Genomic DNA, 11293 nt, shown 5'->3' with positions numbered 1-11293 from the left:
CAAGTATAGCTGTCCTCGTGAATGCCTTATTGTTTAATTTTTCAATACAGTGTCAAACCCTCTCATATACATCATATTTATCATTTATATAATATTCAGATATATATGCACACATACAACAATTAAATAAATACATATATATATGTATATATACATACATATAAATACACGAGCTACGTGTATTTTTCAACAGGCGCGTTCGGCTAAAAGTCTCCAGTTAACACGGTCGCCCATTAAATCGTAACAGCGGATTTGAGAAATACGCGTCGCGTAAACCGGATACTAATTTATATATAGTATTCTCGCTCCTGGTGTCAGCTGGCGCGCGTGCTACGGCCGTTTATTCGCGGTGTGATTAACCTGTAACCTGTCACCACCGTAATCTGTCCTTCTAAAAGCCCCGGATTAGCGAGCTAGCGCCGTCTCCATGTCCTCTCCGGCCGGGCTTCGGTGCTCGCAGGCGGACTTCTTGGCGCGTTGGATGCCGGGTAGCACCAGAGCCGGGGCGATGCTCGGACCCGCTCCGGACCTGGCTGAGGGGCCCCCTTCCCCGGGGCCGGACGACTCTTTCGCCTCGGACTTCGCCCCTCTGCCGGGCACCTCCGTGGACAGCAGCTACCTCGGTGTGGACGGGTTGAACCGGTCTCCCGGAGGAGAGAAGGCCGGGAGAGAGGCGCCGCAGAGCGGGCTGGTCTCCAACGGAGACCCGGAGGACCTGGAGGACCTGGAGGGTCTGCCCATCAGGGAGAAGCTCGAGCAGGTGAGCTCGAGTTTACTCATTTTATTCACAGGTAGTGTCCGTGTTACTTATATATACTTTTTTTTTTACTTTAATTGTTTTTGTTGTATACTTAGTTTTTTGGTTTCTTGTTTATAAATTGGGTAACACTATGGACACCTATGGTCATATCTATCTATCTATCTATCTATCTATATATATATACACACACACACACACACACACACACACACACACACACACACACACACACACCCTATACACATCCACCCTTTGATTTATGTTTGGTTTAGATTTCTTTAGACAAATGGACCACTACAGATATTGTTCCTGGCAAGGAACTTTTAGTTCCTGAAGCTGAATTAACTCATGTTGAGGTTTACCGTGTTTCAACAACTCATCCCATTAAGTTCTCCAACATATTGACCCTGAAGGTGTGAACCTCTGGCCCTTTGAGTGGGCTTCACGTTGATTATATCCCTGCTTCCTGTTTACATTTCCTCTGAGGCTATTTATGTCGGCCAGGACTGGAGTAGTGACCGTAGTGAGGGCCTGTCGCTGGACGAGGTGGTGGGCACTGAGCTGTACTTAGTGTCAGAGCGTGAGGTCACAGGTCAAACCCTCTGCGACCAGTGAGTTAATGTAAAGCCCGGCGCCTTGAGACGCGGCTAAGCCTCCTGAAATACCCTCGTATGTGTGAGTGTGTGGGCTACATAGCTCAGATGAACATGATGCTGTGTTTGTGCAGTTGAGGAAGTGGCAGCAGCACATGCAGGAGCAGCTGAAGGCCCACCAGCTGGAGGAGCTGCTGCGCCTCCAGGACGAGCAGCAGAGGCTGCTGGGAATGATGAACGGGTCCCAACGCGGCTCCGAAGGTACGCCGCTGCAAGCGTGACGACAACGAGTGTGTGTGAAGGTGTCAAACATGGAGGTCGGAGCGTGTATTTGCTCAGTTAGTGTGTATGTTTATCTCTCAGATGACTCGGAGGCTTCAGGGCCGTCTGATCCCAGAGAGACGCCACTCCCCGGAGGCCCACCAGGCTCCTCCACCAACCACCATGGAGGCCCACCAGGCTCCTCCACCAACCACCATGGAGGCCCACCAGGCTCCTCCACCAACCACCATGGAGGCCCACCAGGCTCCACCCGCGGCCTCCGCTGGGAGCGGGAGCCTTCACCTCGTCGGGAGCGGCTGCCAGGAGTCCAGGATTGTGAGGAGGTGGAAGATGAGGAAGAGGAAGAGGAAGAGGGTGAGGAAGAGTTTTTTATTATTATTCACGATGCAGTTTTGACAGCAGTCGCTCACTGACTGGTTTCCCTTCAGGCACGTGGAACTCCAGAGGAGAAGATCCGGAACAGAGCGTCGATATTTCCCATTTTCACGAACACGATGACGCGCTGATGCCGAGGAGCGGCGCGGCTTTGCCGGCTCTGGCTGAAGAGGACGGCGGCGAAGAAGTCTTCTGTGAGAGGTCAGTACCGCCGTCAGCTCTGATGTGACTCGTTGTTGTGAGCGTGTTCGTTGACCAGCTCGTGTGTGTCTGTGCTTCCGCCCTCAGACCGATACAGCCGGGCGTCGGGGGTCGGACGAAGACGTTTGAGGAGTTGTTGGAGGAGCAGCTGAGGCTGGAGGAGCAGCGGCTGAAGTCTGCCCGGCAACAGCAGGTCAGAGTATAACCAGGGTCTCAGTGCAGAGTTGCTCCAATGCCAAACCTCCCAGCTCACACTGCTGCGTCTCCTCTCTTGAACAGAGCCACGGTGGAGTCCAAGCTGTGCACGCCGCCCCCAAGAGGGCCTTTCTGAAGCGGGGCGAGGGCATCTCAAGGTTCACCACCAATCGCAAAAGCGCGTTACCAAAAACGGAGGCGAAGAAGGACCCCAAGCCTCCCAAGCTCCAGGCCAGAGCCATCTGCCGGGGCACCTCGGAGCCGGCGGCGATCCAGAGCGGCGTCCAGCGGGTCGCCGTGCAGCGCAAAACCGCCACGCTCAACAAGGAGAACCGGCCTCAGGGTCTCGGTCCTCCGCCTCAGGACGTCCGAGTGGAGAGCAAAGCGGCGCGCATGAAGGTTCTGGGGAGGAACCAAAGACAGAACACGGAAGCACCGGAGTCCATTCAGAGTGACCCGGAGGAGGGAAGACGGCCGAGGAAACTAAAGGAGCAGAACGCCAGGAACGCCACCAGACAGAAGGCTGGAGGAGGAGGAGGAGGAGGAGGAGGAGGAGGAGGAGGAGGAGGAGGAGGCGGCGGAGGAGGAGGAGGCGGAGGAGGAGGAGGCGGAGGAGGAGGAGGCGGAGGAGGAGGAGGAGGAGGCGGAGGAGGCGGAGGAGGAGGAGGAGGAGGAGGAGGAGGAGGAGGAGGAGGAGGAGGCGGAGGAAGAGGAGGCGGAGGAAGAGGAGGAGGAGGAGGAGGTCCACAGGATTCGTTTGAGTCGTCGTTCCAGGAGAAGCTCCAGCGGTGGGACTGCGACCGGCAGCTGGAGAACGTGGAGCTCGGCGAGTTCGAGCTGCTGGAGCAGGCGGCCGACGAGCTTTCCTTCTCCTCCAACTCGTCCTTCGTCATGAAGGTGCTTCCATCGCCTCATCATAATTATCTGACATTATATAATGTCAGATTTCTAGTTCTTGGATACATTTACTTTCACAGTGTTTTCTTTTAATCGTATGCAAAGCTCTTCATAAAAGTGGCCATAACCCAAATATTTTTTTGTTTGCTGGTGGGCCACCAAAACCAGTAAGCAAAGCGGACTACCAGTGAAAAACCACACTGGTGTCAGCGCCCCCTAGTGGCCAAACTCATCATCCCGTCGTCCCTCTACTGTCGGTTGTCCGATATCGTCAAATAAATTCCTCCATCGTCGTAGGGAAACGTTTAAACTTGAGTTAAAACAGCTGCTAGCTGAGTGCTAACCAGGTTGTCGGTGCAACTATACCCTCTCTGTTGCATTGTGGGTCAGTTTTGTGGAACAAAATCTGCATTGTGGACGGCATTTCAAATACTCTGTGCTCCCTCAGGTTCTCCAGATGGACCAGCAGCACCGGGGGCTCGTCCCGCGCCGGCTCTCCTCCACGCCCATCAAGTCGCCCCCTGGTGGCGGCGCCGGTCCTGCAGGTAAAAGCGGTTCCGACGAGAAGAGAGGCGACGCCGTGGAGGACGAGCGCGAGGACTCTGACGGTTTGACCGGCGGCGGCGGCGTTGAGTTCGAGGAGCGGGAAGCGACGGCGGTTTTTCCCGCCGCTTTTTGCTTCCCCGCGCCGTCCAACCCGCCGTACGACAAGCGGTCGTACCAGGACGAGGAGAGCGGCGGGGACTCGGCGGCGTCGGACGACGTCGGGGAGGACGGCGCCGACGACGAGTCCACGCTGAACGAGTCCAACGGGGACGCGGTCGTGTTCGACGACGACGACACGTGGAACGAGCCGGAGGACGCGCCGCCGCCGAGGACTCTGACGAGGAAGGTGGCAGTGAGCAGAGCCGTGGAGGAGGAGGAGGAGGAGGAGGACACGGATCTTCCTCCTCCTCTTCCTCCCGCCTCTCAGCTCATGACCAGGCTGTTCCCCTCGCTGAAGCCAAAGGCCCAGAATGCACCTCTCCATCCTCCACCTGTTGCTCCCGAGTCCAAAAAGTCAGAGGAGACGACGGGTGAGACGGACCATCAAAACCTGCATCAGTGTTTTAATATTATATTTAATATATTTTGATATTCACTATTAACTATACCCCCCCCCCTCAGGCCATCAGTCCCAGCAGCTGAGGCAGCGCCTGGTGCAGCTGGAGATTGAGATCGACAGATTTAAGAAGGAGAACGCTGTTCTCTGCAGACTCCGGCAGGAGAACGAGAAGAACCAGTCTCTCCTCGGGTGAGGAACCGGAGTCTCTTCTCTGCTTCTCCCTCCTGCCGCTTCATTCATCTCACCTCCGCCCCGGCTCTTTATTTGGCAGGAAGGAGCGCTCTGCGTTCGAGCAGCTGAGAGCGGAGCAGCTGGCCGAGTGGGAGGAGCTAAAGAAGGAGGAGGGCAGGAAGCTGCAGAAGGAGCGCCGGCTGTTTGAGAAGCACGCGGCGGCCGCCCGGGCCGGGCCCGACAAGAAGGAGCGCGAGGAGATCCAGGTGAGTCCGAGGGTCTGCAGGTGAGGCGGCGTGACGGGCGCGGCTCTCTTTGACCTCTTTGACCTGCACCCCCCCCACCCATAGGTGCTGAAGCAGCAGCTGGGCGCCCTGCAGGACGAGCTGAGGGGACGGGAGAGCCGCTGGGCCGCCGCCCACAGCCGGCTGCGGCAGCAGGTCGACTCGCTCAGCCAGGACAACGGCGCCCTGCGGGACCAGGTACGCCTCCGGGTTCCCACGGTCATGGAGAACCTGGAACAGTCATGGAGTTTAAAATGGTTATTTCCAGGCCTGGAAAAGTCATGAAAAAAAAAATGAAATCCCAAAGGTTTTGTCATGTAAATGTGTAATATTCATGCTTGCAGCTCATTGCAGTTCATTATCTTGCTTTCATGATTCATTATTTTTCTTTGTTAAAGTACTTTAAAGTATGTTTTTTGTATTTCAGATCCGCATGTTGGAGAAGCTGCGCCTCAGCACCTGGAAGAAACCCTCTGTGGATGCAGAGAAAGAGGCGAAAGATCCCAGGACGAGTGAAGGCAGCACGTCTGTGACCAAAGGAGTGAAGTTCGCTGTGAGCGCGTTTATTACATGTTTATTACATGTGTATTACGTTACACGTTTATTATGTTACATGTTTATTACATTACACGTTTATTACATGTTTATTACATTACATGTTTATTACATTACATGTTTATTATGTTACACGTTTATTACATGTTTATTACATGTGTATTACATTACATGTTTATTATGTTACACGTTTATTACATGTTTATTACATGTGTATTACATTACATGTTTATTACATTACATGTTTATTATGTTACACGTTTATTACATGTTTATTACATGTGTATTACATTACATGTTTATTATGTTACACGTTTATTACATGTTTATTACTATACATGTTTATGAAATTACACGTTTATTACGTTACACGTTTATTACATGTTTATTACGTTACACGTTTATTACATGTTTATTGCACGTTTAATACATGTCTATTACATTACATGTTTATTAAATTACACGTTTATTATGTTACATGTTTATTACATGTTTATTACGTTACACGTTTATTATGTTACATGTTTATTGTGTTACACGTTTATTACATGTGCATTATGTTACACGTTTATTACGTTACACGTTTATTACATGTTTATTACGTTACACATTATTACGTGACATGAATGCTAAGCGGTTAACGTCTTCTTCTTCTCAGAGTCCTCTTGACTCCAGAGGAGGAGGAAGAGGAGGAGGAGGAAGAGGAGGAGGAGGAAGCAGCATCAGTCCTCCACAGAGCAGCACAGCTGCAGCCACCAGGAGGAGCAGTCACGGTGCTGCAGGTACGCTCACAACAACAACAACAACAACAACAACAACAACAACACAGACTCGAGCTCGTAGTGGGGCTTTGTTTTGGGGAAGAAACGACGGACATGTACTTTATTATGGAGGTTCTTTCCCCTTTGTGTGATGTCATTGATATGTATTGTGCTCAACCTTCATGAAGCTCTCAAAGTGAGTTCATTTAATTCTCCACAATCAGTTGAACTAACTCAACGTCTCTGTGACCGTCAGCTGGGATGAAGAGCAGCCTGAGGCGGCCATCAGTGCCGTGCCCCCCCTCGTCCTCCTCCTCTTCCTCCTCCTCTTCCTCTTCGCCTGGCAGGAGGGCCGGTGAGAGGTGGACGCCTGCCGGCAGGAACCAGGAGCTCGACGGCTCTCCGGTACGACGCGGCTTCTTCTTCTCTTCCTGCTCCTTCTTCTCTTCCTCCTTCTTCTTCTCTTCCTCCTTCTTCTCTTCCTCCTTCTTCTTCTCTTCCTCCTTCTTCTTCTCTTCCTCCTTCTTCTCTTCCTCCTTCTTCTCTTCCTGCTTCTTCTTCTCTTCCTCCTGCTTCTCCTCTTCCTGCTGCTTCTCTTCCTGCTGCTTCTCTTCCTTCTTCTTCTCTTCCTGCTTCTTCTTCTCTTCCTGCTTTTCCTCTTCCTTCTTCTTCTCCTCTTCCTGCTTCTTCTCTTCCCGCTTCTTCTTCTCTTCCTGCTTCTTCTCCTCTTCCTGCTTCTTCTTCTCTTCCTTCTTCTTCTTCTCTTCCTGCTTCTTCTTCTCTTCCTGCTTCTCCTTCTCTTCCTGCTTCTTCTTCTCTTCCTGCTGCTTCTCCTCTTCCTGCTTCTTCTTCTCTTCCTTCTTCTTCTTCTCTTCCTGCTGCTTCTCCTCTTCCTGCTTCTTCTTCTCTTCCTTCTTCTTCTTCTCTTCCTGCTTCTTCTTCTCTTCCTGCTTCTTCTCTTCCTGCTTCTCCTCTTCCTGCTTCTTCTTCTCTTCCTGCTTCTCCTTCTCTTCCTGCTTCTTCTCCTCTTCCTGCTTCTTCTTCTCTTCCTGCTTCTCCTTCTCTTCCTGCTTCTTCTTCTCTTCCTGCTTCTTCTTCTCTTCCTGCTGCTTCTCCTCTTCCTGCTGCTTCTTCTCTTCCTGCTTCTCCTTCTCTTCCTGCTTCTTCTCCTCTTCCTGCTTCTTCTTCTCTTCCTGCTTCTTCTCTTCCTGCTTCTTCTCCTCTTCCTGCTTCTCCTTCTCTTCCTGCTTCTTCTCCTCTTCCTGCTTCTTCTTCTCTTCCTGCTTCTCCTTCTCTTCCTGCTTCTTCTTCTCTTCCTGCTTCTTCTTCTCTTCCTGCTGCTTCTCCTCTTCCTGCTGCTTCTTCTCTTCCTGCTTCTCCTTCTCTTCCTGCTTCTTCTCCTCTTCCTGCTTCTTCTTCTCTTCCTGCTTCTCCCCTTCCTGCTTCTTCTTCTCTTCCTGCTTCTTCTTCTCTTCCTGCTTCTTCTTCTCTTCCTGCTTCTCCTTCTCTTCCTGCTTCTCCTTCTCTTCCTGCTTCTTCTCTTCCTGCTGCTTCTTCTCTTCCTGCTTCTTCTTCTCTTCCTGCTTCTTCTCCTCTTCCTGCGTCACCGTTTCATCCGTTCATTGTTCACGTCTCTCGTGTCGTTGCAGAGAAACGAGTCTCTGCCAAACGAGCAAGAGGGCAGCGTGGAGCGAGAGCCCGAGTCAGCGGAGGAGGGCCGACCTTCAGCGGAGGAGGGCCGACCTTCAGCGGAGGAGGGCCGACCTTCAGCGGAGGAGGGCCGACCTTCAGCGGAGGAGGGCCGACCTTCAGCGGAGGAGGGCCGACCGCCCCCCGACGGGAAGGTGAGGGAGGCGCTCAGTGGGACGTTTTCTCGTCTCCAAACTCCACGAAAAGACCCAAAACACGGCGTTAGTTCATAACTCGATACCTTTCTGACTCATAAGCTCCGCCCCTTTCTTTCTGATTCATAAGCTCCGCCCCTTTGCCTCTGACAGGGAACTGAAAACAGAACTTTTATAAAAAATATTATAAATATCTACAGAATGTTTAGATGAAGAAGAAAAAGCACACCTATAGAAGGATAGAATAACAATATTAAGTGACCAATAAATAATACTGACAATAGCAATAAGGGGAAGTAAATAAAGTAAAATTGAACAAGTTTATAACAAGTGATATTAACAGCCTCAGGGAAACTAAAATGGAAAAGTAATATTCAATAATTATATTGAAAATTGAACAGTAGTATATTTATAAATTAATATATATATACATATATTTTTATTAATGTATGTTTATATATTTTATGTAAATATATATTTGTATATATAATGTATATATTTTTAATTGTATTCATTTATATGTTGTATTTATTTAAATATTTTTTATATATATTTTCTTTATATAAATAAATGCATATAAAAGTGAGTGTGGTCTCAGGTGGAGACGCTCCTGGCCGGCGGCGATCGCCTCGTCGTCTTCACCAACGGAACCAAGAAGGAGGTTTCGGCCGACGGGCAGACGGTGAAGGTCACCTTCTTCAACGGGGACACCAAGGAGGTGACGGCGGACCAGAGGGTGGTGAGACCTGTGACCTCGACCTGTGACCTCGACCTGTGACCTCTAAGGCTTTGATGTTGCTCACTGTCGTTGTTTCGGTAAAGAAGGTTAATAATACGGTAAATAAACCCACAAATAAAAACTCAGCTTTTTAACGTTTAAACTCTTGAGTTTCTCCAACAAGAGGGCGGACCCGCCTTAAAGGGCCAGCGTGCCTTAAAAGCCTTAAAGGGCCGGCGTGCCGCTTTTCGGAGGATCTGTTCGCGGAAATGGAATATAACATTCATAACTATAAAAGGAAGTTTCTACTACGGAAGCCCAAAAGGGACAAACCAAAGTGTAGAGAGCCTCTTGGTCGTCACGTGAACCGCCTAAAGTAGTGGTATTATGGGATGGATGGCCTCTGAGCGAAGCCCACACTCTTGGTACAGGAAAGTAATATTTTAATTTGAATGTTTTTATCCGGCTAAAGTATAAATATGACTCTTCCTCCTCCTCAGATCTACTTCTACGCCAACACCCAGACGACACACGTCACTTTCCCCGACGGCGTGGAGGTGCTGCACTTCACCAACAACCAGACCGGTGAGGTCCGGGTTCATAGCAGCTTGTGTTCCCTTCTAATAAAATACATGGATGAAGTCATTTCTGCAAGAATTACAGTGAAAGTTAAAACCAGTGACTGGGTTCTGATTTGAACTGGGACGCCGGTCCTTCTCTTCTGCAGAGAAACATTTCCCAGACGGACGGAAGGAAATCGTCTTCCCGGACCAGACGGTCAAGAACCTTTTCCCCGGCGGCCGAGAGGAGAGCGTGCTGACGGACGGAACCGTGATCCAAGTCAGCCCGTAAGAACCTGCTGGTGCTACTGGTGCTGCTCCTACTGGTGCTACTGGTGCTGCTCCTACTGGTGCTGCTGGTGCTGCTCCTACTGGTGCTGCTGGTGCTGCTCCTACTGGTTATATTATGCCCCTACTGGTTATATTATGCCCCTACTGGTTATATTATGCCCCTACTGGTTATATTATGCTCCTACTGGTTATATTATGCCCCTACTGGTTATATTATGCTCCTACTGGTGCTGCTCCTGCTGGTGCTGCTCCTACTGGTGCTACTGGTGCTGCTCCTACTGGTTATATTATGCTCCTACTGGTGCTGCTCCTGCTGGTGCTGCTCCTACTGGTGCTACTGGTGCTGCTCCTGCTGGTTATATTATGCTCCTGCTGGTTATATTATGCTCCTGCTGGTTATGCTATGCTCCTACTGGTTATATTATGCTCCTACTGGTGCTGCTCCTGCTGGTGCTGCTCCTACTGGTTATATTATGCTCCTACTGGTTATGCTATGCTCTTACTGGTTATGCTCCTACTGGTTATGCTATGCTCTCACTGGTTATGCTCCTACTGGTTATGCTATGCTCTCACTGGTTATGCTCCTACTGGTTATGCTATGCTCTCACTGGTTATGCTATGCTCTCACTGGTTATGCTCCTACTGGTTATGCTATGCTCTTACTGGTTATGCTCCTACTGGTTATGCTCTTACTGGTTATGCTCCTACTGGTTATGCTCTTACTGGTGCTGCTTTTACTGGTTTCTTATGCTCACTATTGTCAAGTTTGGACCTTTTCCTGCAGACAGTGAAGAAAAGAAAAAAACAAGAATGTTTACTTCAGTAAAGCGTTGACGGTTCTTCTAATTTAAGATATCAGCTCATAAAAGACTGTTCTGTGTGATTGCTAACCGCTCCTGAGACATTTCCCCTCTCGACCTTTTTTAAAATGCTTCTTTATCATCTAACAAATCAGCTAAATTAATTCAAAGGACAGAAAAACGTTCTTTCTCCCGTTCATCTTCTCACATTTTATTCTACGAGTTATAAAAACATCGCCACAAATAGACCGAGCGCTAACGGTTCTCGCCCCTCCTGCAGGGACGGAACCAAGCAGATCCTGTTCAACACGGGCCAGAAGGAGGTGCACACGGCCGGCTACAAGCGGAGGGAGTACCCGGACGGCACGGCCAAGACGGTGTACGCCGACGGCCGGCAGGAGACCCGCTACCCCAACGGCCGGCTGCGGGTCAAGGACCGCGACGGCAACGTGGTGCTGGACAGCGGCGCGTAGCCGACCACGGGGGTTCGATTCCCAGAGGCGGAGCAACGGGAAACGAGTCGGAAGCCTTTTGACTTTGATTTATTTATTTACTGCGAACAGGAACTCCGGACTTCGTTTCAGAAGAAGTTGGTCTTAAACTTGGGAGTGGAATCAGTCGTTCGGTCACATGACCCAAACGTTACCGCTCCTGTTTACATCTTCAGTGACGACAATGAAATGTTTCAGGGAAGTTTGTTTACAACTATTTTAATTTGTAAAAATGTTAAATACGTATTTATTTTCTTAGCTCACTGTATATTTTATAAAATAAAAATGTTTTTTTTAGACTTTGTTGTCGACTCATTTACAAAGAAAACAGAGGTTGAACTTTGAAAGGTTTTAATCCTCTTTATTATAAACAGTAACACAAAGAGCCACGTCAACACTCACAACCTCAA

At 49.8% G+C, this 11293-nt stretch overlaps 1 protein-coding gene across 1 annotated transcript; it reads left to right on the top strand.

Annotated features, from left to right (window-relative positions):
• Window positions 1-427: 427 nt before the first annotated feature.
• cpap (centrosome assembly and centriole elongation protein) lies at window positions 428-11139 on the top strand (the record flags this gene model as incomplete). The annotated part of the gene is made up of 21 exons (XM_079226554.1): window positions 428-760; window positions 1247-1371; window positions 1457-1614; window positions 1717-1950; window positions 2064-2211; window positions 2299-2404; window positions 2491-2928; window positions 3118-3303; window positions 3752-4201; window positions 4247-4379; window positions 4471-4597; window positions 4680-4845; window positions 4930-5061; window positions 5291-5416; window positions 6077-6200; window positions 6436-6584; window positions 7829-8023; window positions 8622-8762; window positions 9242-9326; window positions 9469-9589; window positions 10673-11139. The coding sequence occupies 21 exons, from the start codon at window positions 428-430 to the stop codon at window positions 10863-10865; spliced, it is 3870 nt and encodes a 1289-aa protein (XP_079082680.1). The 3' UTR covers window positions 10866-11139.
• Window positions 11140-11293: the final 154 nt, after the last annotated feature.

Source organism: Taurulus bubalis (assembly GCF_910589615.1).
Source record: "Taurulus bubalis genome assembly, chromosome: 1".
NCBI classification, from domain to species: domain Eukaryota; kingdom Metazoa; phylum Chordata; class Actinopteri; order Perciformes; family Cottidae; genus Taurulus; species Taurulus bubalis.
The sequence above is the reverse complement of the archived record's forward strand: the minus strand, read 5'-3'. Positions and strand labels throughout refer to the sequence as shown.